At 41.5% G+C, this 26,651-nt stretch overlaps 1 protein-coding gene across 9 annotated transcripts in view; it reads right to left on the reverse strand.

The window, feature by feature from the left end:
- Window positions 1–1,736: 1,736 nt before the first annotated feature.
- PPIP5K2 (diphosphoinositol pentakisphosphate kinase 2) overlaps window positions 1,737–26,651 on the reverse strand; it is a 150,739-nt gene continuing 125,824 nt past the window's right edge. For 3 of the 9 annotated variants that reach the window (XM_068247462.1, XM_068247457.1, XM_068247458.1), the window contains 5 exons: window positions 21,910–21,976; window positions 12,342–12,461; window positions 9,562–9,708; window positions 7,732–7,860; window positions 1,737–3,683 (listed from right to left, as the gene is read on the reverse strand). In XM_068247462.1, the coding sequence (XP_068103563.1) occupies window positions 3,553–3,683; window positions 7,732–7,860; window positions 9,562–9,708; window positions 12,342–12,461; window positions 21,910–21,976 (594 nt within the window). In that variant the 3' untranslated portion in view covers window positions 1,737–3,552. Of the gene's footprint in view, window positions 3,684–7,731; window positions 7,861–9,561; window positions 9,709–11,706; window positions 11,770–12,341; window positions 12,462–15,827; window positions 15,918–21,909; window positions 21,977–26,651 lie in introns of all 9 variants that reach the window. The other 6 variants (XM_068247463.1, XM_068247459.1, XM_068247464.1 and 3 more) reach the window with 4 other exon arrangements.

Raw genomic sequence — 26,651 nt, forward strand, 5'->3', positions numbered from 1 at the left:
GGCTAGTGTAGCAAAGATTGGGTCAGAAAATCCAAAACGTCCATCAAATGCCCATGGTTTTGTGGAAAGATGGAGACTGACGTGGGCAACAACTACCCTCACTACAGCCCAATGACCCCCCGTTAATATTCTGTGCCCACAGCCACCAGGTAACTAGATTTTCACAGTGTTAATCTGGCCACTATAAAACAGTACTTCTGTTGCCATTTTCCTTGACCTATTCTACAATGAGCTTGAATTAGATTTTACTTTGACCGTGTAACGAGGATATTGCTAAAAATAAAACCCAGAAACTGAGCTGTGGAAAGCCATGCACTGTTGTAGACCGCCAGCTAAGAAAGCTGTAAGAGCAACTAGAAACCACCTCGAAAGTGCTGCATATGTTAGAAGTATAATTCTCAGACCGCCATCTTGTGCAGTATTTCATGAATTATATATATTAGCCAAATCTATATTAAAATTCATTATGTAGTAACTAACATGCTAATATTTTACGGATTACATGAATACAAAAGCTGTATATTTTTCTTGGCACGATTCTTGGAACCACTACACCATTCCTGTCACTAAAGGGCAATTTCTTTGTATATTTCAGTAGAATCCTGGCAGAAAACATAACATTCTACTGGTAAATGGACAGTAAAATACAGATCACATTATAGATAATGTGCAACGCATAATATAGCTCATTAAAATATTTGCTTCCAAGAATGTTGTTCCAGTTCAATCCATGAATACCCCACCACTTTGCGAGGAGTCTGTATTTGCTTATGTACAACTCCCAGACCCCCCCCCCTTCCCATCATGCTCTGGTTACATGTAGTGTAGGGATGGTCAATGAGATGCAAATTGTTCGGAGAAGATGCAGCATTATGCACGGTTCAGTACTTCTAAATTAAGCCTCCTAGCAGAACTGCTTCTCTGCATGACGGGAAAAAACGAGTACACTGCGATTGAATTGCAGCTGAATCGTCATGAATCAGCTGATCGGTTCCACTCAGTGGCAGTGGCGCCTGACCCTTCTTTTCCAGATCTGCTGTGGGACAAGATGAAAGGCTGCGAGCTGACCTGGTTAGATAAGAACATCAGAGTGCAGGGACCTGTGTTCACTTTACAGAAGTCAGGTTGATACAAATGCTGCCCTGGGACAAGGTTTTTTTCACTTTGACAAAGGCCATCATTCATAAAAGTGTGGTCGGTAAAGTAAATCCATGCGGGAAAACACAGCTGTCGGTATTTTAGACTTCTGGCTGCTCATTCATAAAAATGTTGCCAGTTGCGATAGCAGTGCGGAGATTTCCCGAACTAGGCTGTCGGTAGGCTTGCGGAAACACAGGAAGCAGCAGAGTTGATACATTTCTCCGTGTTCTGCTCTACTGCAGCTGCCTGGGAGGTCTGTGTCTCCATTAACTCAACATTGTTATCGCCACATCCAAGGGAGCGGTATTTCCTGTCCTCATACCGCTTGCGTAAATCTTTATGAATTAACATTTTGTTACATTTGTTACGATAGTCACCGCACAAGGCGGTGATTTATCACTCTGCTCGGTAATGTCAGCTTTTCATGCGGAAAGAGCCTTTATGAATGGAGATCTTGCTATGTGCTCGGTAAAGCCGGCTGTTTTCAGCATTTCCGCATGCGGGAATGCTTTATGAATGATAGCCAAAGTCAGCGCTGCCACCCAAGTACAGAAAGGAGAAGCTGATTCGTGATGAATCAGCTGCTGTTCAGTCACAGTGTACTATTTTCTGCCTGTCAAGCAGAGAAGCGGTTATGCTAAATGGCTTAATACGCAAGTACCCACATTTGTAATGAAAACGTATGCAGCTTGAAAACAGACCAACCACATTCTGCAAAGTGGTTCATTTTCAAGCTACATACATTTAAATGCAAAAATCCTGCATCAATCTGGAATTATTTGCTTCACACATTCCTAACCTGGTGCATACATGAAACAAACGCTGATGTGCATTGACTGTCTAGACTTCCATCGCATGCACGTTTCTGAAGATCAGGGGTCCTAAGCCTGGTCTCAACTGTTATGGATTGCATATGGGTAGGTAAAATGCAAATTGTAATTCCAGTTCATTCATACAGGTTTTTTTTTTTTTTTTAATAGTAATCTATGAGTGTAGATAGCGAAGGTTTAGAAGTCATTTTGTGTCCTACTGTGAAGACTTCCCTTAGACTGGCTTTCCAATGTCTCCTGAGATGAGATTTGCTGTGTAGGAGGTGCAAGCTATAGAGCAGCATATTCAGAAGAGCACTATGTAGAGAGGATCTACCCTCCACTGAAGCCTCCTCCGTGTCATCACATGCCAGTAGTAGGTGTTCCATAGGCTGCTTGCAATACACTAAAATGGTGTTACTATAAAATGGGGCATAGAGAGGAAATCACACAAAGTCAGATTGATTTATGAGAAATGGTGGAAGGATCAGATATGACTTTTTTTTACATTATACAGTAGAATCTTGTCACAGTAAACTCTATAGAATAGATATAGTAACCCTCTTGCTATAAATAAACTCAGTCCCCAGGTCCCAACCATGCACCTGTATGAATATGCAATGTATGATAAATCCTGATGTAATAAACTTCTGATATAGGGCTCTCAGCTTAGTTTGAGCAGTGCGAGTTAAAGTCCTCAGCGCCCGCTATGGGCTGTGTGGCATGTGCTGCTAACTTAGGCGTGCTCCCTTGCATTTAGTGGCCGCTCAGTTACTCCCGCCCTGAGCCCTGTCGCATCCTGTAGCCGTTTAGGATGTGATTCCAGCACTTTGATTAACCTCCCTGGCATTCGATTTCTTCAGGATTTCTGTGCAAAAAGTGATCCAATTGATTTTCATAACCTTTTTTTCCCTGTAACTTGCCAAAATGTGTTAAGCAAGGGTCTAGTATACAGTGCGGGAATGTATTAACGTGTATGCACCTCAATACTGTTCACAGCATGTTTTGTATTGACGTGTAGAACCGTCAGTACCGATAGGGAGGTTAACCCAACAGGCTGCCAGAACTATGCAAGCCCAAAGTTCTTTACTTGGCCAGGTCACTTTGGAGTTTACTATAAAGGGATTCTACTATACAAGTAAACATATTGCTATCAGGTTTTTTTTTTTACAATAGTTTTACAATCCTCTGTCGCAACTACTAATCTTAAAATAACTAGTAACCGTTTTCGCCAGGCTACGCCAGGTATTCAACTTGTAACCGTTTTCGCCAGGCTACGCCAGGTATTCTTCTACAACCTTATCAGAAGACCTGTTGCTGGAGATTTAAGCAGGTGAAGAATACAAGTAAAGTTGGAGGGTACCTTGTCCTCAATTCCAACTCATTTTTATTGCCTCCGATATGAAAGGTATTCAAGTCTATTGATATGTTTTTTCCAGGCTGAAGGTTACATACAACAAATATAAAATAATTCATGTACAATTCATCTATCTTATCCATATGTACAAAGATAGTCCAGTAAAAAAATAGCTTTTAAATATTTTGCATATAGATACAAGGTTTGAGTAGAACCAACGCTCCAGTTGTAAAGCAGTGCAAGTCATCATGAATGCAGATTAAGCTTGGCTTGTGTGCAGCCATCTTGTGGGAGAGGTTTCTCTGTGGCTTCGCCAGACCCCCTCTCGTCCTTGCAAGGCTCAGTGCTGGAGATGGAGCTGGATGCTCTACTGGACTCTATAATATAGGAAATCAAAACCATCACTGCGGCTGACAGAGAACTGTATCATCTCGCTACAGAATTTTAGACTTCAGTCAAAGATGTACCCTGGGGAGAGGGGGTGGGGGGTTGTCACCCTCTTTATCCTGCACAGAGCTACTAGTCTCTTCACAGTTCTGAAGGATGAACACAAACCAGCAACAAAAAAAAAACAATTTCAAGGCAGTCACTGTGTTCCATCCCTTCCTACCACAAAAACTTTGGGAAAGCAATGGAAGCAGATTTTATGGATAGTGTCTTTACCGTATACTTGCCCAGAAGGAAGAGGACATGACAGTACAGTGAAGGGGAATGTAATGCACGCTCTGCTTTGGATCTCAGAAGAGAATCCTAAGGGCTCTATTGATATTTTAAAAAGAGTGTGAGGAGAGAAGAAAGTTCTCTCCACAAAAGAAGTTCCAGGTTCTGACCAGAATTTGTAAATGATGGGTAAAGGCCTCTTTTCCACGGGAAAAGCAAAGTGCCCCAGTAATATGGATCCAGTCAGGATGAAACACAGCTTTGAAATAACTTTTAAATCCATTAAGGTAAATGGTGTTCATTTATTTCTTATATTCTAGATAACAAAAACATTCAACCTCAGGCAGGTTTCTAATAAAGCAGAGCTTTTTGTCTTAACTTGTCAGTGCAGAGCCTTTCCAGCACACCTGAAGAATAGTTGCAGTGAAGAAGCTCAGCCGAGACTTAATAGTGATGGTCATGTTTAGAATAACTCATGAAGAAATATTTGATTTGTATGATCAGCCAATAGATTTGCAAAGCTCTGATTTGCTGTGATCACATCACATGATCATGACTAGCAAATCAGAGACTTGCATATCTATCACCTGACCAAACTGATCACATGCTTTTCAAGTACCAGGGACTTACCTCAGCGCCAGATTGGACTGGTTAAAGGAACCACAACATTGAACCTTTCAGTTAGGCATTGGATTTTGTGTACTGTGTATTAGTATGATGCTAGGTTTAGAGTCAGGGTTAGATTAGTTCAGCAAAGAGTTAGGTAGAGATCAGGATACATTCATATGGATGGTTAAAGGGAACCTGAAGCAAATACAGAGGCTGCAATCTTTATTCACTAATAATCAATGCCAGCTGCACGACTACTGTGGTGTTCTGCCTCTAAGGCTCAGTTCACTTTTCAGCCATTTTATGGATCGCATACATGACAGGTTGATGGATACTAGGTCATTAATGGTATCCAAAATCCAAAGAATAATCTCACACTCTTGTCAGTATGGCCTACATCATGTGGAGTGTCCAAGGCTAAATAGAGTGGAAGACTCCCACACTTGCTGTAGATTAAGAGAGTTAGGCCGTTCCGCTCAGGTTAGCATTCGCGTTGGGCTTTTTTTTGAAGCAATTTTTTTTTCATTCCCAGTGCTTGGGTGGGCATCGCGTTTTTGTGAAACACTCTTTTCTAAGCGCTTTTCCCAAGCTTTTTTTTTTTAAATTCGGACCCTGATGCAAGTCAGGAAGTAACTCTTTTACCTGGAAAATAATACAATGTATTTATTCTTAAAAATGCGAACGTAGTCACTGCTCAAAGAGATTTTGTGAGCATTTGCTTTTTTCCTATACTTTCCATTGAGGCAAAATCGACCCAAAAATTGTACAGGCACCGCTTTGCTGCACGCACAGCGCACAAACCGTGCAGATATGAACCTTCTCAGAGATTTATTGCACAGGTGTGGTGGGTGATTTTAAGAATTTCCTCCGCTTAAAAAAAAGGCAGCAAACGCCTCTAGTGTGAAAGAGCCCTAAGAGTTAGTTTCTGTAGCAATTTATTATGATGACACACAAACAATGCCAACGGTTCAAGACCTCGCAGGTTCTCTTTATCAAGGCGGGAAGTTAAAGGCAATAGCTCAGAGGTGGATTCAGCTATGGAAGCATTTTTGGCAGCCTGCCAGTTTATTGCCTTAAATTTCGTGCCTTGATAAAGAGACCCTGCGAGGTCTGGAAACAATGGCCTCAATTCTGTTTCATTGCAATAAATTGTTACAAATAATGAAGGAGGTGTCGGCTTTTACTCCATCAATAGGATCCGTTCACACGTGGCACCTGAGACAGATCTGTTGAAAAGGTTACCATCAGCAAAAAACACAAAATCCCACCCTGCACACATTTTCCAGAAAAGCAGATGTATTTCACGTTTAAAAAAAAATCCCATGGTGAAAATGCATCTCCATAAGGACTAAAACGGACCATGGTTTTGGTGGTCCGTTTTAGTCCTTATGGAGACTAAAACGCGGCTGGCCATTGGACACTTGTCACAAGTGGCAACCAAGCCTAATACTTTAAGTCACTAACCCACAATGACCGTGCAGATCAAATGCTTTGACTGTGGCCTGATTTCACTATATGCATGCTTGTTGCAGGTGTGCGACTCAAAAACAAAGCCAGGCAAATGGCATCGTTTTTCAGCGAATGATGATGGCAGCCCCTGCACTACTCTTTTTTCAGGTTCCCTTTTTAAACTGTGCAATTACCAAGCAGTAACCACGAAGGTTAACTGCACTTTGTACCAGCATTTGGCACGCAGTTAACAAGTAGCAAATTAACATTGCAGACAGCATCTAACAAGCAGTTAGATGCATATAAATGCTAAAAAGATAAGAAAACGATATATTCAAAGATAAACCGCAGTGTGTCAGCAGTCCAATAAGAGTCTCCAATCAATGCTCCAGAGCCTGCAGCCACCCAGTGCAAAGAAACCAATCTCACAAGTGGTTGCCACCAGGGATGGGGTTCAGAGTAATTCTGAGTAGCAAGCTTCTAGGAACTGAAATGGTAATGAGTTGTGGATTACTCAGCTGTGAGCGCGGGTGGTTAAATTACCCAAAAGTCTGCACAATAGTCTGCAGTCCATTCCGCATCATAGGCAAACAGTGAGCCGCATTGCATGACTCACTACAGTGTTTCCTTCAAGATGGAAGGAGGAAGCGCGAAAGTGAGTCATGGAACGCAGCTCAATATACGCCTATGATGCGGAATAGATGGCATACTATTGCACAGACTTCTGGGTAATTTAACCCTCCCCACCACGATCACAGCTGTGTAATCGGCAACTCATTACCATTTCAATTCAGAGTAGCTGGCTACTTGGAAGCCCATCCCTGGTTGTCACCAGAATCATACAATAAACAGATATTAGGCATGTGCATAAGGAGGGGTAAACCCAGACAATGCTGTTAAGGTGAAACCGGTCGGATTGGACAGTGGACAATTACATTACTTATTAGATGACTGTCTGTTATTGAATATCTTACATGCAAGAGGGTCCGTGTGAGTTAAATCTGTTCCATTTTTAACTTTATATTTGTTTGAAGCAATACATTAGTTAGGCCTCCTTATGCAAGAGCCCTGTACCAGTTTTCTGTTGGATTCTGGTGGCGGCCACTTGCGAGATTTGCTTCTCTGCACTGGGTTGTTGCAGGCTTTTGAACATTGATTGAAGACCCTTATTGCAGTAGTGATGGCTGAGGTTTATCTTTGGATATATAGCTAGATGCATATGCATGTATTCGTTCAACTGTCCTAAAAGCTGCTACTGCCGAAAATACCCAGGGGTGCCATAGAGCACTTCACAAGTGGTGACTGCACTGCCCATATGAGCATATCCTTAGACTACGTACGTGTTAATGATCAATGAGTGGGGATAGCACAAAGGTAAGAGTAAGACTTACGTTATGGCTGAGAATCTACTTGCGTGAGCATGTTAGGCATAAAATAATACGTCTGGGGGAAGATTAGTAATCCACAGTTGGGAGAGAGGTAGAAAGATAGAGATATTATGTTGCCTGGCATCTGAATGAACAGGAAATGAGCCCTTCAGCTTTGATCCTCTTCTAACTGGGTTTTAAAAGACTGTCAACACTGGCTTGGTTGTTATAGCATAATGCTCCCAAAGGGAGAACCCCCTCTCCCCCCCCCAAAAAAAACAACAACAAATCACAGGTCACTGGTCCAGATTAGTAGGTTATAGGGCTGTGAGTTACTTACGGGAAGCAGAATTACTGTCTGCAGTGGGAAGGTCTATGACTGGAAACAGTGGAGTTGGTAGGATTTTAGTTGGTGAATATGTATTCAGGGATACTTTTCTGCCTACATGACTATGGAAACCAGGAGCACCTGCAAGAACAATCACAATCATACAATTAGCATCTACTTGTACTTCCAATGCAGACCTATAGTGAGAGATTATGAAGACCGTCATCACTGAACTCATTCTAGAACATGTAAATTTCCTGGCGTTCATTATGATGCGTTGGCTTTGGTAGTTTGTGAGTCTTGCTCTCTCTCTTGTTCAGGCAGTTCAGTAGAGTGGAGTCCGACTCCTAATCAGTATGCACTCAATCTTAGTCACTGGACTGCCATTGGGGGCACATGGCTGCCATGCTTAATTTTTCAGAAAGGGGTCAATAACTGCAGTGATCATAATCTCTCCATAGTAGGGGGGTCCACCTAAAGTAAAAACCTTCATTTGCAGACATTTGCTATAGTGACGTAACACTTTGGGTATAATACAAGTATCTGCTGAGTAGAACAGTGTATGTATATTCTTTCCTGGCAGATTCCTCTGTCTCTTGCACTGCTGAGACCAAAGTAAAGGGATCTTTTTGCAATTTGTCTCTGGTCATATTAGTGTAAATGCAAAAGTGCCTAGGCAAAGAAGTGGCTGCCACAAAGTTTACAAAACAGAGGGAAACCGTGCCTGTCAGTGGCAGGAAACAGTGCACATAACGTTTACCTAGAGTTATGCAAACTGGGTATCACACATTAGGTAAATAGCACAATTTGTGATATACACACACACACACACAATGTAATTTGGTCAGCATTAATAACCCAGTAGCCCACTTGACATGAACCTATACACCATGCATAATATGAGTTACACTATTTATGTACAGTATGTTACATCATTTGTGTAACTTCAGCTAAACTGTGTGTGCGGTCTGTACATAGCTTAGTGAGTACAGCCCAATTACAGCAAGGGGTCTGTGAGCATGGAGACTGCAAGTAGGAGGAATGTATACACTATCTCCCATCTGCTGACAAGCAGTTTCATTTTGATCGGAATTTTACTTCTATTCTGTGAAAGTAAATTACTTATCTGAGGTTTATACAGCACGTAATTTTATCATCTACTTCCAGAGCTTTATTTCCTTATATCCCCTGAAGAAGCCTAATGTCTAAATCTGTAACACCTCCACAATATTGTAGTAGATTGCATGCCTGACTATCTCTGCAGATCTTCACATGCGAGCTGCATGGGGAAATGTGGCCTATTCCTGTAATGGCTTGCTGTCCAGTGTGATTCTGGATGGCATGCTTCCGTTTCCTGCAACACACCCAAGTTCCTATGGCATTCTACTTTTGAAAAGGATAGTTCCTGTAGGCATGTAGTCTAAAGTCAGTATGGGCATACCAAATCTCCTGCACCCAACATCATTCTGGCCAGGGAAGCGGGGATAGAACCTTCTAGGCCCAATTTTCTTGACCAATGGCTTTGCCTATATGCATGGCAGGAAATGAACTTTTTTTGTCCTCCCTTCCATAGGGCAGAATGACCAAGCTTAGCATGCATAAACTGTCACAGGCTACTGGCAGACACACAGACTTAACCATCCTGAACTTCAGACTAGAGACACAACGCTCAAATAACCTCCACTGCATTCAAAGCAATTATTAGCGTAGGGTTTCTGCAGTGGGTTTATGCTAGATTAAAATATGTGAAAAGCTCCGGATTACCGGTAAATATTTTTGAATTAGGACACCCATAAAGCATTGAAAGGAAGAATTAAACCACAGTGTGAAAAGAAATCCTACAGGGAGAAGCAGTGGGGGTATCCAGAAGACATTCACTTGAGGGCGTGGCAATTGCAGAAAGGAACTCATCCACCTGCTTTAAGGACAAGGAGTTGTGCAGAGTCTCCAAAGGACATATGGAAGGCACCATGGAGTATAGTTCAAAGCCTGAAAAACAAACACAGACGGTTATACACAATGTTAGTGCAAAGTACTTCTGCTGGAGAGGAAAACAAAGAAAGAATAGAGTATTATTGCATGGTTGAAAAAAAATGATATCACCAGCCAATGTGACCAAAACAAAAATACTACAAACTTAAAATTGAAGTAGAAACAACTTGAATGTACACTTCCCAAAGGAGATAAAGCACCCTGTATACTCACCTCTCTCTCTGCTACTGCTAGCCTTGTGTAGCTATAGGATATCAGTTTACATTAAAAATAGTAAAAGCCAAAAAGTCAACTTTACATACAGGTCAGATCCTGTAATACTCTAACGAACCATACACATCTTAAGTGACTAAGGCAGGCTAGAATATAAATGATTGGAAACAAAAACAATCTGTATAACTCCAGCATGTAACATCCTCACTTTTTTCTTTACATTATTTTTTGGGGGAGTACTGTCTATTTTGATATATTAAACAATATTCTAGAATTAAAATTCAGTAACTTTCATTACATAGACACTAGAAATGATAAAGTAGTCAAACTCTAGAGGCCTTAACTCTGCATAGCGTTCATTTTTATCTAGCTTTTATTCTGTCAGTTTCATTACTTTTTAGGGAAAAGAAAAATCTTTTACTAACTTCCTGTTCATTTGAGTACACCATCTAGATGTTGCCTACAAAGATGCATGCTGGGAGATTTACATCAGCAGAGGCTGTGGTAACCATGCCCAAACTTTTAATTTGCAACTGGGGAGGGGGGAGGGGGGAACATGCTTTTTTTAAAAATAAGCATTTGTTAAAGAGGAACTGTAACGCCAAAACGGCCCCTGGGGGGTACTCACCTCGGGTGGGGGAAGCCTCAGGATCCTAATGAGGCTTCCCACGCCGTCCTGCGTCCCTCGGGGGTCTCGCTGTAGCCCTCCGTGCAGTCCGGGCAGCGGTGACGTCATTATTTACCTTCCTGGCTCCTGCGCAGGCGCTCTGATGCCTCTCGGCGCCGAAGTAGGCGGAAATACCCGATCGCCGTCGGGTCTGCTCTACTGCGCAGGCGCAAGTTTCCGGCGCCTGCGCAGTAGAGCGGACCCGACGGAGATCGGGTATTTCCGTCTATTTCCGTGCCGAAAGTCGCCACAGCGCCCCCGCTGGAGCCAGCAAAGGTAAATATTGAACTGACAGTCGGCACAGTCGCCGGCTGTTCGGAGGGCTGCGGCGAGACCCCCGTGGGACAGAGGACGGCGTGGGAAGCCTCATTAGGATCCGGAGGCTTCCCCCACCCGAGGTGAGTACCCCCCAGGGGAGGTTTTTGTTGTTACAGAGTCTCTTTAAATAAGATGAATGTGGAACCTTTAATTCAAGACAGGAGTCTTCCTAGATTAAGCAGGGGATACCATTAAAAAGAGGTTAAATATTCTCTAAATATTAATAGGTAATTGCTAATTAATATAGGGTCTTAGTCATAACAATAATGATAGGGTCTTAGTCATAACAATAATGATAGGGTCTTAGTCATAACAATAATGTGAGTCTAGGTTTTTCTTTATTTATTTTTTTGTTTTTAAGTCCAGCATTGTTTTTGTGAAAGGGAAAATTGCGTTAAGTACTACAACTATGGCAATACTATTAAAACTAGCCTCAAAATATCCTAAACAAACAAAAAAAATAAAACGTATAAAAGGACGAGAAATTATACGTTAACCATTTTTTAAATATGCACTAGTGCAGTGATGGCTAACCTTGGCACTCCAGCTGTGAAAAACTACAAATCCCATCATGCCTTAGCCATCACTGCACTAGGGTGACTGTTTCTGATATATAAATCTGATATATAAATGGATGTGCAAGAAAATATTTGTCTTTTTGGGGGAAGTGAAATGTAAGCATCAATGAAGTTATGATTAATCAAGTAGAGGAAGTAAATTTGTATGCCATGTTTGAAAAGCTAATGAAAAAAGAAAATTTAAGAACGGGGGTATCATTTGAAACAAACAAAACATACCATTGGTTGGGTGTCGAGCAAATGAGATAGAAAACCTTTTAACAGCAGAGCTGCGTGTAGCGTCTGAGAAAGAGAAAAAGAGGTACCTGAAATTCATAGCTACCAAAATAAAAAAGGGGATTAAAAAAAGGGAGGAAAAAACTCCCCATGTGTTTGAATCTGTTAAATCCAGCAGCATGCAGTGCGCTCCACAGCAAAGAGATGTACTTGAGATTAAAAAGCAAACATGTTGGAGACCCATTAGGAAAGGTTTTTAAAGATCTTCCAATAGGAAAGCTGGCTACTCTGGATCTAAATTTTACATTTACCGTACTTGAAATAATAAAAAAAAAAATATCAACCTTTCTGAATAGCAATGGAAATAAATGGTCAATATTAGAATGGAAAATATATAACATGATTAAATTGTATATAAAACCTAATATAGCAAAAAAAAAAAAAGTCATCTAACTTTTTTTCCAAGTTTTTCCACAATTGTACCAAAGTTTTTAAATTATAAAATATGGTTCAAATAAAAAAAAAAAAACAACTGAAAAATAAGTGATAAAACACACACACACACGATAGCTGTGTGCGATCCTCTAATGAGAGGCGTGGCTTGGACACAATGTGTGCGTGAATTTCTGCGCACATACCATCTATGCAGCCAGTAGTAGTCAGCTTTTTACGATGAGCACGAGCATAATCCAGGAGGTTAGGTGCACTTGAAGAAGCCCCGAGCACTGTAGTACTAAAGAGACCCGCACAGTGAGACCCTAGTGGAAGTTAGAGAAAATACAGCAACCTAGTGTTCCTCCATTGAGAAAAAGTGATGCATGCAGCATGCAGTACAATCTGGCTGTCACTTAGGAAGGCAAAAGTTGATAGCATAACATAGAAATTAGACTTGTACCAGTCTACAAAATCCTGTGCCATCTTCTGCTCAGCAATCAAATGCTCATTTCTGGATTGGATTTTTTTAATACAGGTCCAAATGAAGAAAACAAAAAAAAGTATAGGTAACGTATAGGTAAAAACAAATGCGTATTAGGATTGCAAAATAATCCAATAGCCTCCATATTTTTGACAGACACAGGGAGGGCTTGTTTAAATTTATACATATTTGGTTCGAATATTTTTAGGCCTGAAATCTTCATGTCAAAATGAAATCCTAAGGTAAATTAAATTATTTCCAGCTGGGACCTGCTCGTAAGAATGTAGAGAAAAATAGGGTTATTTTAACGAGGATCTGTACGTAAAAAAAAAAAAAAAGCCTCCGGGGATACTTACCTCGGGAGGGGGAGCCTCTGGATCCTAACGAGGCTTCCCCCGTCCTCACCCGCGCCTCTGTTAGGCTGCCCAGGTCCCCCGAAGTGCGGCGATGTAAATATTTACCTTCCGCAATCCTGCGCAGGCACACTGGCCACTCTTCCTTCGGTTTAAGGTGGAAATAGCCGTACCGATCTATCCGCTCTACAGCGCAGGTGCGAGTCCTTTTGCGTCTGTGCAGTAGAACTGGTACGATCGGGCTTGGCTATTCCTGCCTAGCCCGAACGTAGAACCACTACTGCGCCTGCGCTGGATCCTGGTGAGGTAAATATATCAAGCCTTGTCAGGCTTGTTAGGGGAAGATTGCCGGAGGATTCGAAGGAGCGAGCGCTGGATTCCCTGCAGCTACAGGGATGGGGGAAGCCTCCTTGGCTTCCCCCTCCAGAGGTAAGTACCTCCAGGGGATTTTTTTTTTTTTAATACAGAGTCTCTTCAAAATAGTGGTCACTAAAGAGCTGTGGAGAAGTGATCTTGGAGATGCACGCCAGCACTTGCAGTGATGAGAGATCACACCCGAATCTCTCTAGCTGTGCCATGCATGGCTAGAGCTGTGCCATGCACGGCTAGAGGAATTTGCATGCAAATCGGATGGCAGCTTATTGATTTCAGTAGGCTGCACTTCCCCATCCAAATTCACACGCCGGGAAACACAACTAATTGCCCCTAGTGGAAACAAGCCCCGACTGTAAAAGCTTCCTGAATCCAGCTTTTTAGAGCACCTGACATGTATACTCCAGCTAAGTAGTTACCAAATAAACATTTTACTACCGATAAAAAAACATCCCCACTTGTAAACTGTTACTGATTATTAGAGTCTAATATTTTAAACAATATGACCATCTCTTGGACCCAGAAGTATTATACACCCCACCCTCCCCAAACATCACCCTCTTGAGCTATTAGATGCCATTGGGTGGTGATCTTCTATAAAAACGCGCAGGGCCTGTTCTGGCTTTCACATTCACAAAAAGGATGCCAGAGAAAAGGAACTATAGGAGAAGACCTCTGAGTGCCTCGCAGGTAGGCATAGACAATGACATGCTATTAATCTCAAGTTCATGCAAATGTTATGCCAACTTTATGCAAACTGCATAACTTGCATCAATGCAGTGTAATTAGAATTATTGACTGGATCCACTGCATCAGCTGGATTATATTTCACCTGATGCAGTAGAAGACATCCATTTGATTAATGAGATAAACAATTACCAGTTGATGCAGGATTATTAAAATGTATGCAGCTTGAAAGTGGACTAATCAAGTCCCATTAAAGTTTAACTTAATTGGTACATTTTCAAGCTGCATATATTTGCATACAGAATTTTCATGAACCTGCATCAACTCGGAATTATTTGCCTCTAATTGACCATCCGTACTACTGACTATCCTTACTTACATAGTTAAAACATGTATCAGATATCTACAAGTTTATAGCAAACTTCCAAGGCCATGGTTACAGATCGTTTCAGGCACTGCAGCTTGGTAACCATTTCATGAGCTATAGTGAGAACCTTGACCCTACAGAATGGCAATGAGTTAAGTAGCGTCTTAGTTTAATACTAATTTCATGTACAGGTATGTATAAAATTATGTATTTTCCACAAACTTAATTTTACAGATCTGTCTTTTGTTTTGTTTGTCAACAGACTAACAGCCTCTCAAAAACATATCCTGGCAAGTCTTTAATTCTTGTCAAACATTATCAGTTACACCTTTTTTTCTGTGAAAGCACGATATGTACCTGTCAAGCATTTTTCTATTTCCTTTCAAAGAAGGCTTCAACATTTTTAACTAGTTATTGAAACCACTGAAATCGCAGGATTATAGCTCCTGAATGTAAACATTTAGGCATGTGTCCACCACTGAGTGTTTGCTATGAGTACGGTTTACAGCTAAGAATCAAAAACTTCCCCCTCCAAGCAATTCTATAGTAAGTTTACTATAGGTTGTGCACACGGCCTACTAAAAGTTATGAAGGTGTAATGGAGAACTTATTTGTGCATTATAATTTCCTATATCCTTTAAAACCGAGTTTCCCAACCTTGTCCTCAAGGACCACCAACAGCACATGTTTTGCACGAAACCACAGTCACAGGTGAGGAAATTAGTGTCTCAGCAGAGCTGATTAACTACCTCTGTGGATTTCCACAAAACGTGCACTGTTGGTGGGCCTTGAGGACATGGTTATGAACACTGCTTAAAAAATAGGTCTTTCCCTTGATAAAAAGATGTCCACAGCAAGGCCAATCTAGCCAAGCATCATCCTGACCTTGCTAGCAGCTGCAAAACACCAGAAAAGAGGCACACACGAGGCTCCACTATAGAGAATCATCCGTCTCTGCTGCTATACTAACTTTTGGAGGGCGCATCAGAATCTTTACAAATGGCCTTGCTTTTTTAGGCACTTGTAGAAGTCAGAGGCAATATTACTGCTAACAGTTTTCTACTGTACAATATAGACTCAACCCAGTGGCTCATCCACAATCACCAACAGTGGAGGTAGGTGTATCATGCAGATCCCAAAGCAAATTTGCTACATCTAAAAATGTAAAAATAAATGAAAATTATGCAATTCCCTTCAAGAACAAGTGTTTATTTCTTACCTTATACACTGATAATCATACAATGACTGTAGTCTTTGAGACATAGAAGCTAGAGATACTAGTAGCAATTTCTATGACATAAATGCTTACAGGGATCTATTTTGTTGGGCGGTGTGAAGCATAGCTAGTATTGATGCATGTGATAGCGGGTAGGAGGCACAGCTACTCTACTGTGCAGCAGGTAGGATGGAATGCTGCTAGATTCCTTACCTCTTGACAGAGAGTTCCTATAGTGACTTCTGATTTTACACTTCCCAGAATGAAAATACTTCTTTGTTTCTTTTTTCTGTGAGCAAGGGTCTGCAGGGAGATATAGTCAGGTATGACCCAGCAACATGGGGAATTGAAGGGAGATGCAATGGGAGTATCACGTAAGGAAGAATTAGAGCTATAACATTACATCTAGAAAAATCCTTGGCTCTGTACAGGAAGCGTGTGTGTGTATGTGTGCTAAGCCTGTCCACTCAAAGACCTAGCTGCTGGGAGGAGGGGGCTGGTGAATAGAGGTAGAGTGGTGGTATTAGTTGTATCTGGCCGTTTTCAGCTCTTGTAAAAGTGTTCTTATGGTTTATAAACAGTAAAAAAAAAAGGGGGGGGGGGAAAATAAAGAGAAATTTACAAAAAAAACATGGGAGTGCAAGTATTATGTGTTTGCGGCTGTTTTGAAGCAGAAAAATCTGGTGACTTCCATCACAGTAAAGGCATGCTGTATAACAATGCATGTAAAGATGTTATAGTAGTTAGAGACGTTATGGTAGAAAACAGCTAATCAATGAAGTCAAAGGCTGCTTGGTTACTGGTGTAGACCCTGGTTACGACATCATCAGGGTTTAGGAGTGTGTGTGGCCTGTGCAGAAGGGGGCATGGTTTGGACTGGGTATACGTTGGAAGGGTTTGGTACTGCTTCCCAACGAGAAGTCCAGAAAGATCATCTAGACCAGGGATGTCAAAACGGTCCTTCGAGGGCCGAGGTTCTCACACATCTTTGACACAGCTCAAATGAATCGATGGGGCTGAATCAGGAAAGGTGTGGTCCATCAGGAAGAACACATTCTTCTCTTTCTCAGTCCATCCTAAACACTGGCATGGATCTGGCCCTCCAAGCCTGGAGTACGACACCTGTGATCTAGACGCATTAATGGCAGCAGTTACTGCTGCTGAAGAGAAAAGGTTGTATAGCATGGACCTTTTGCTGTCAATCAACTACAGAAACATTTCCCAGACCTGCCTTCAAGGCCCACCAACAGTACAAGTTTTGCAGGAAACCAGACACATTCACAGGTGTCTCAGGAACGCTCATCAAGTACCACTGTGGATTTCCACAAAAACTGTTGGTGGGCCTTGATGTTGGGGGAACACTAATCTACAGGATTGATTAAAAGTCATAAGCAGCCCTTTAGAAATGTGTGGCTAATACAGCATTAATGGAGAAGAAAACTTCAGGGCAAGTTTATAAAGTGTTAATCAGATTCTTTGTGTTGATCTTCTACTTGCTTTAAGATCACCATAGTTATAAAAGGGTGATCAGAATTTGTATAGTAGAGATCAGTGCTTTGCTTGCCTACCGTAATTACCTTTACAGTAGGAATCTGCTGTTCTGTTTACTTAAAAAGGATATGTAAGTGAAAAAAGTGACCCATGGGGTACTTACCCTGGGAAGGAGAACCTTTTGGAACTTAATGAGGATTCCTCAGTCGTCCTCCGTCGCAGCGCCGTCAGCCACAGAAGATCTGACGGGGCTCCAGGATCATAACAATCTTGGGTGAGCCTTGCGCAGGAGCAGTAGCAGTTTTCCTTTGGGCTCAGGTGGAATTCGATCGGATCTGCTTTATTGCTCAGGCATCATAGTAGAGTGGATCAGAACAGCCTGGACTATTTTCACATGAGCCTGAAGGAAAACCGCTACCGGAAAGGACCGTTATGAACAGGATTGTCATGAACCTGGAGCCCAGCACTTGTCGGTGGATTTTCAGTGGCTGACAGCACTGGAACAGAAGGTCGAAAGAGGACGGGGTAGGTTCATTAGAATCCAGAGTTATATTTGTCATCATGCAGCTGAAAAAAGGCTGCTATTTATTATTATAATTTAGAAAATAAGATTTCTGAAATCTTGTATTTTTAATTTGGGTCCACTTTAAATTAACACTTTGCTGAAACACCTACAGGCGTGCTCGTACATGGCGGGGAGCGTGGCCATGAGAACGTATCAGCCCAGCCCTTGTCAGCTATGTTCAGAGGGTCCGTGCACTGCAATGGTGCGGAAGAGGAGGAGATGGGAAACCTCTGGACTATTCTCCCCCCTTCTACCTAGATAAGTATCTTTAATAGCAAAAAAAGAACACCTTGGCGTCACTAGCTGATCACCACTTTTATAAATACGGCGATCAGCTGATGACCGTTGTTATAAGCAGGCCATGGGCGTAGCAATAGCCATAGCAACTGCTACAGGGCCCTGGATAAGAGGGATCTCAGGTGGTACTTAATGCATTCTCTATTAACTTTGCTTTGTTGCTCCATCCTGTGACCGTCTCAGTGCTCATGGACTATATACAGTGTGCATTGGACAAGGATGTAAATTGACCAATCAACTCATTTATAGGGTAGGAGAAGGTAGCATTGCTCAAAAGTGCCTAGATATTATGACCCCTATGGAAATTTTGCTATGGGGCCCTATGAGGACTAAGTACGCCACTGAAAAAGGCCATGTACAATTCTAAGTACTGCCATCTATACTAAGATTGGTCATTTAGCCTGAGACGTGTCTAAGATGTATTTGAATGAGGAAATATTCAATGGCAATTTTATGCAGAGTAGGCAGATTTATTAACCACTTCAGCCCAGTGTTTTCATCGTTTGCATCCGTGCAATTTTCACATTTCAGCGCTCCTCCTATTCATTCTTGAATAACTTTATCCCTACTTATCACATCTACATCTATATCTTGTTTTTTTTTTTGCCACCAATTAGGCTTTTTGGGGGTGGTATTTGTTTTCAGTAATTACTTAATTTTCTTTTTTGTAGCAGACAGTGTTCATTGAAGGACTGGGAGGATACCGATTGGCCAAGGGATCACATGATCTCTTGGACCAATCACTGCAGCCTGAAGGGTCAAGGGATCACATGATCCCTTGGACCAATCAGTGCTGGGGTCACGTGCGCAAGCACATGCATTGCAGGACTTTACAAGAGGTAATCACTTCCTGTATCTGCGGTTTACAATGATCGCTGTTACAGCAATCATTGCGGCTTTGGGGGGCACTGATCGGATAGAAGGACCACATGGTCCCTTGCTCCAATCGGTAGTGCGTCAGGCATGCATGTGCAAGCGCACAATTGTTCGCAGCGGCCGTTTTAGCGCAGGACATAGCTCCTACATCTTTGTGTCCTTAGCAACATCCTATCTGGACGTAGAAGCTATGTTCTGGCGACTAAAGGGGTTAAGAGAAAAAAAATCACAATGAAAACTGGAGCAAAAATGGTGAAGTACTAATAGCTAGAGCTCAATACCTGTCATCAACATATGGTTTAATAAAAGCCAGTCATTTTCTGTTTTGTCAATTGTCTACTTTAGGATAAACAAATGAAAGCAAAAGAAAAAGAAATAATGGAACAACTATGGCTACTAGGATTTACAAAAATAGGCAAGAACTATAAACACATAGGAAGGCAAGATCATGGTTAAGGAACTAAAGAGCAGAGAAGCAGAAGGTGGCACAGAATTATATAAAAAGACATGAGTAACAGAAAGAAATCATTGCACAGGAGATGACTTACATATACTCAATATGCACAATTCTAACTGTCTACTTCATAGGCATATGGTTATGCTTTGCTGATCTAGCTAAGTTATGAATTAGGTTTTTTTTACTACTCAGAAGAGAATGCAGTTCCTTTAGATGGGCATAAACCTACCCTGAATCCCTGTGGACCATTCACTCAAACAGTGGGGCACTGTCCAGCAACTGCCAGCCACCTGGGTGGACACTTTTCAGAACTGTTATATACCTGCGCCCAGTGTTGCCCCACATGCGTGTGAACAGCTTGTTGAATCACCAGAGGAAATATTAGCCTATTGTATTAGACTGAATTCAGTTGGTGTATACATTTTAGAGAGGGGTGAAAAAAAAAAAAAAAAGATTGAAGATGGCAACTTAAAAAAAAAAAAAAGTCCTTTGAGACGCCATTTCCATTACAAATCTTAAACGCACTGTGGTAAGATTTTGAACTTGTGGGGTTTTAGTATGCAAATTTTAAATTTGCTATTGCATTTTTAATTGAATTGGCTAGGGAAATTACATAAAAAACAAGGAAATCACATAATAATCACATTTGAGCTCTCAATGACTATACAAAAATACTTGAAAAAATGCTGCTGGCATTGTTTGTGAGTTTGTGTAAATATCACATCACACTGCTGGAAAGGCTGTTCCACAATTTACATTTTAGTGCCAGTGTCATTCGATAACAAAACATGTGGAGGCCCCTGAGGGGATTGTATAGTGTCCAAATCCCCCCCCCCCCCCCCCCCCCTTCCTGCCCCAATTTTTTGTTTAGCACTAAAAATAGATTTTAGCTGTGTTGCTATCATGAAAATGAATAAGAATACGGTGATCTTTGATTCGAGCACCAACTGCTGGTTTGAATTTTAATCTTGTAAGTACAAAAACTCTTAGTTTTATGGCTGTGTAATAAAAGGAACCTGAAGATAGAAAAAAAAATTCACTTACCTGTGGCTTCAGCCAGCCCCTGCAGCCACCCTGCATCTGTCCTGGTCCTCCACCACGGAGTAGTTTCGGTATGGCCGACTTGCAAGTCAACTGCCACTGCGCCCTCGTTTACGCAAATGAGGACGCGCGTGACCAGGGCGCAGTGTCTGTCGACTTGTAAGTTGGAGATACTGAAAAGACGCCACGGTGGGGAACCGATGAAGAAAGCGCAGGCACAGGGTGGCTGCAGGGGGCTGACAGAAGCCCCAGGTAAGTGAAACTTATTTAAACTATCTTGAAGTTCCCTTTAAAGAAAGGTCCATAGTGGACAAACTAACTTCATAGTCAATCAAGGCTTAGCATCTGTAATTTTAGTGGCCCATTTACTTGGCAGTAAAATAGAATGTCTTATAAAACACCCTACCAGTCATAGCAGCAGGTGGAGCCCTAAACAAAATAATCGTTATTTGGAGAGAAAAAAAGTACTAAAGTTTTTTTAGTTTTTAAGATATAAAAACACATGTTTAAAAGCACTATATACTCACTTAAGGTATGAATTTGAATGTTTTACTTTATGAACCATGTGACACTGACAAACATACAGTATTTCAAACAGTGAGGTTTTACAGGCCAAAGGGAGGGTATTGTAATAGATGTGGTATATTTTGGTCACAGACACCATGCTTTATTCTGAAATCTAAGTGAACGGAGTGACGTTTTCGGTAAGTACATGATAAATCTCCTTAATCTTCAAGAAGTCAAAAGTCCTGTATGACTACACAGTTTAAATCAAATGACTATATAATATATAAAAGACAAAAACAGATATTCAAAATGCATGTTGCATATCTATGAAAATAAACATGCACTGTTGGAATTACCAGTGAAAGCCAATTTCACAACACAGCAAAGAAAAACGATCATTGTTGTAGTATCAGATTCAGTACAGAACTTTATGACCGAGATTACATCTAAGCAACACGCCGATACAGATTCCCACTCCCAATACTGCTTCTACTTTACTGATCAGGTAGAGTTTGCTTTTTTACATACTGTTGTATGGACACCATAGCGTTTATTTACTAAAGCTGGAAGATACTGGGCACTAGAGAGCCTAAAGCCTAGATCCTATGGATGGATCACCCCCCATTCTTATGCTGTATGATACAACTGAATGGGGCTTCTGTAAGTGCTTAGACATGTTCCTAATTACTTCCATGACAACTGTGCAGAAATGACAGGTCAGACTGTCTTGCATTATATAATATGCAATACAATAAATATCGTTCAGGTAAACCAGGATAGCTTAGTTTACTACATATATGAGTAATATGGGGTAGCATTTCACTAATGCTGGGACCACTGTTTAGAACATAGTGACATCACAGGTCTGTGTTTATCCAAAGCACTGCAGACAACAGCAAGTATTAAGTTATGCCCACTGCTGCCATGCTTTATTGCACTTTAAGTGCAAGTTATAGGTTAAAAAAAGCTGCCATTATATCATAAGCCTGTTAGCATTGCCTGAGCTGTATCTATGTAAATTTATTGAGCTTTATTTAGAAGCATCATACAAATATACTTACCTAACGCACTTTGCTTCTGTTCCAAGATTCTGGCTGCTCTTAGATGGCTATTGTTGTCTGATAGGACCTGGAAGGAAAGAATGTTCTGTGAGATATACAGGTTAGACTTTTCATACAGGCAACCCTGTCTATAGACAGGCAAAGTTAATACTGATGCATATCACAAGTTAGTGGGGGCAAACAGAACACACAGTCATGCAAGACCCGCTCTGAAAAGAATCCACTTCACAGATGAGACCTGTGGCTATGGGCAGTGCAAAGCAAGCAATCAAGAATGGCACATCTGTTGCATAAGGATGAGGACAGAAAGCCAGTGACCAAGGAGTGGTGTCCATTTTTACAAACCACATTTGTACAACAGCACATCCTGTGTGGAAGGAAATGAGAAAGAAAAAGCTGGGAACAGGCACAGCTGAGGAATGTCAAAACACAAGTCACTATAGTTCATGCATGAGCCCTATAAAGAACTGGAGGACAGCTTGAAGCATGTACCCAATGTAAAAGTCATAACCTTTTCCTGAATCAGCTTCAGCTGCATTAACAGACAACAGAGAAACTCTCAGAAGAAAAGGGAATGTGGAGCAGAACCTCTTCCATTATCTGTGGAAACTTTTGATACGGCCAGGTGGTCAACCTTTGGCCCGGCACTGACAATTAATGGTCTGTGTAGTTGGTGTAAGACAATGCATTCGATTTTTTATGTCAGTGCTCAGAACTTCTGTGACATTGTGAAACCTGAGGCAGCACAGAATCTAGCACTGTCGGTAAGTGTGCAGAATAAAGAACTCAGAGGCAGGGGGTGGGCTGCTTCTACAAACCTTAGAATGTAGGCAGTATGACATCTAGAGTAAAGGAAATACAATGAGTTCCAGTTTTCAGACTGACTGAAGTTTAAGCTCGCTCTGCGCTTCTCATGAAATACAATCTAATGTAATATTTTTTCTTGAACGCGATCCTTTAACTTTTTCACACAAAATGAAGAAAAGTTTTCTGAATCTAGACATTTCATCCCAAAGCTTCATATATGTCTACAAGGCATGTTGCCTAGCAGGTATTGGTACTTGACCTATTCAGTGACATTGCCGGGCTGAGCCTGTACAGACATGTTACTAGCCTGGTTCTGTTGCTATTGGTGAGGAGGGGGGCAGGGGTGTTAGTCTGATGAAGCAGTGCTCAAGTAGTGTCATGCAACGGGAGGGGCAAGTTGGGAGGACAACACTCTCGTGGAGCACTTGGCCGAATCAATCCGCCGGGCTGATTACTGGCTGAGCTGCTGAGAGAGGGTCGTTCAAACTTGTCACGTTGCAACAGATCAGTTGGATCAGTTTTAGTAAGCAGACCACACTTCTGCACAGTCGTCGATAATACTGGGATGGAGGATGGGTTCCCTGATATAGCCTATGGGGGTAGCATGTCTTCCCCGGGCTACAGCGGTCCATCAGAGGACACTGCACTGTCTGCTCTCGCTGGCTGCATGTGATCAGCCACAAATGGGAACACCACCTCAATCCCTGTATGTACCAAAAGACAGTGTGGTGTAACAAAGGTAAACAAGGTCAGCTTCTTTTGCACTCCACGGCGCTGTCACGTGGTCCGGCCGACGTCTTCAGCATTGTTCTGTGCCTGCGCAGTACGCTGATGACGTTGGCCGGATCACGTGACCCGCGCCGTGGAGTGCAAAAGAAGCCGACCTCGCCAGGTCGGCTTCTGCAGTGCGGGACAACGGGAGGCACCGGAGCTGCGGTGAGAGCACAGGACGGCTGCCAGGGGCTTGAGGAAGCCCCGGGCAAGTGGATTTTGTTTTTGCAAGCTTGGACCTTCCCTTTAAGGATAAAGTTAAAGGGCCACGTTAAACAAGCTACAAAATACACAAACCCAAAATCCTGAAGGTGGAATTCAGCAGTACAGAAAATTCATGTTCAAATGCTAAACCATCAGCCATAATGTTCATGCTGTACATTTTCTATTTACCAAAGTTACCTTTCATGTGTATGGACAATGGGTAGATTGTAGGTTTACAAGGGCAGGGTCTTTCCTCTAGTGCTTCCTGCTTCTGCTGTACTTGAAATGAACAAGTATCAGTAATGCTGATGTTTTGAGCCACACATTAAAGTGGATCCGAGGTGAACTTTTACTCATTGTATAATTGTGTTCCTTTCCTATTGTTTATAGGGCATTCCTCAAGCCAAATATATATATATATATATATATATATATATATATATATATATATATATATATATATATATATATATATATATATATATATATATACACTCTAATTCCCTATAAACAAAACAAGCCACGCCCACAGGTTTTCAGAGAGCCAAGGCACTTTCAGACAGTAGCAAGGGCTCATGGGAGCTCAGTCTGGGCAGGAGGAGGGGGAGGTATTACTAGCCAGAGATTTCAGAGGCAGAGGGGAGGAGGGATTAGGTTTTTTTGCTCAAAATGCAGATAAGCCTGCCTCTGTGTAATGTTTACAAATAACATGGCTGCTGTCATTGTATCACAGGAAGAAAATCATTCTATTAAAGCTGTTTGCAGCTAGATTTGCTGTGTAAACTATCTAAACGTTAGATAAGATATATAGACAAGTTACTTGTTATAGTTAGTTTTTCATCTCGGATCAGCTTTAACTATGTACGTGTTTTGTACTTGTGTTGCTGGATGTTATGATTGTACTAACCATTGAGCTACTTACTTATCTATGCATCCCACCATTTTCTCATTGATGAACTGTACAGCACTACAGATATGCTGGCACTATATAAATAACACTATGGATATACTATACATATACTATTACAATGCTGGCTTGGTCATTACCATAATGTTTTGGCACATTAGGAATAATGTTTTTTAAGTTATAGCGAAAGATAAATTTGACCATTCTATGAACAATGACATCACACCAGAACATGCAGTGGTCCATCACTGCACTTATAATTCATTTGTACTACATTAGTAGGTCACAAACACACAAAGAGTCTCAGTAATAACACAATGCAGAGTGCAATGGTGTGCAGTAAAGTCTAGTCAGGCAAGGTCATCTAGAAACAATCAAGTCCAGATTTTAATTACCAATGAATAGGATTACCAATGAATAGGATTACCATACACCTGAGAGATGCTCCCATCTACCATATCTAAGTGGAAGTTAAAACAAAGTATGTGCAAGTCTGCTTAAAGAATGCCAACATGTAGCTCTGTAGTATGTATTAGTTTTGTTTTGCAAGCTGTAGTGTGTGTGTGCTTGTGTGTATGCATGCTGTTACGTTTATGGTGCACAGTTGCAACTGGATTCCATGATGACCATGATCGCGAATGTGGCGCATGTCCCTCAGCGTGCCCCAATGACAGATCCAATTGATCTGCATGGGGAAGTTGTGTGCAGCTCGTTGCCCTGACAACCAGCATAGGACACGCAACATCATCCCCCTGATGTGTGGTTTGGCTTACCCCTCGACACCCGCTGGAGCCACCTCGTGTTGACTACATTGCAGTGGCAACAGCTCACATGGGCAGTAACGCATAATGCACCATACCACTTTACCCACAGAGTTTGTTTGCATGCTCACTCCCACCCCTTTAGTGCAGTTCCGAGCACACATTGCACCAGTATGATGTGGGTGGGAGGGACCTTACTAGTCCTCCCTTCCGCTGGAGGCATGGAGCTTTGGCCATGCCCCCTACCGTTCCGTTTTTGCAGACGGCAACTGGCCCCCCCATTGCACATTGGGTGGCATGGATGGTCTCATGAAAGGTATATTACATTAAATGATGGGTCTCAGAACATATTTAATTTGTATGCCATTGCTAATGCTTTTGTGATTGTTGACGTTACTCCCAGCTAGTTTGGATGAAACCTACTGCAAATTTAGGTTTGGCTGTTCTATGAAGTTTTTTTTTTTTTTAAGGTTTTACACGTTGTATACGTTTATCTTCCCTATACCTTGATTGGCAACGAAAAGATTGTCGGCTGTACGGTCAAATGTCTACGACCTTGTTCACATTGAGTTCTGATCGCATTAGCGTTGGGCATTTGACGCTTTTTTTGCGATTCCTGGCAATTTCTGTGTTGGGAGTTTTTGGTAAGCGTTTTTGCAAGCACTTTTTTGGGCGTTTTGCGATTTCTAAATGTCCTAGGCCTTATTTTTAAAGGGAAAAGGACCTAAAAATCCTGGAAATACTTCAAAAATACATACGTTTTGTGAATCAACCCAAAGATATATGTCCTAATCCTGCACTATGATAGAACCACCACAAATACAACAAAAGTAGAATCCTTTTCTCATCTATATATTCCCAACCATCCCTGAACTCAAGTTTGAAGGGCTCTCCATATCATCTGCTCCTTTATTCATGTGCTTCTTTTACTTACTCTACCAACACTCTGTGCAGAGACACTCGACTTCAATCTTGGAAATATAACACAAAACAATCTTACACACTATATCTAAAAAAGTACTTATGGATTAAGCCTAGAAATGTACTCCTATACAAAAGTGAAGAAATCTCAACATTACCTTAACAGCTGGCCAAACAAGAAACTTTCCCCCAACATATGCAATTATGGTAAGTGGTAATGCATGTCACAAAGTACATAGCTACTGCTGTTACTTCTCAATGCCATTATTTGATTAATCAAAACTGGATAGCTTCTTTATGCTCCTGGTTCTGTATTTCATTAACCTATTTTAGGCCTTTGCTCGACTGCAGAATTTAACTAAAGTTTCCTC

This window comes from Hyperolius riggenbachi, chromosome 1 (genome assembly GCF_040937935.1).
Source record: "Hyperolius riggenbachi isolate aHypRig1 chromosome 1, aHypRig1.pri, whole genome shotgun sequence".
Taxonomy (NCBI): Eukaryota; Metazoa; Chordata; class Amphibia; order Anura; family Hyperoliidae; genus Hyperolius; species Hyperolius riggenbachi.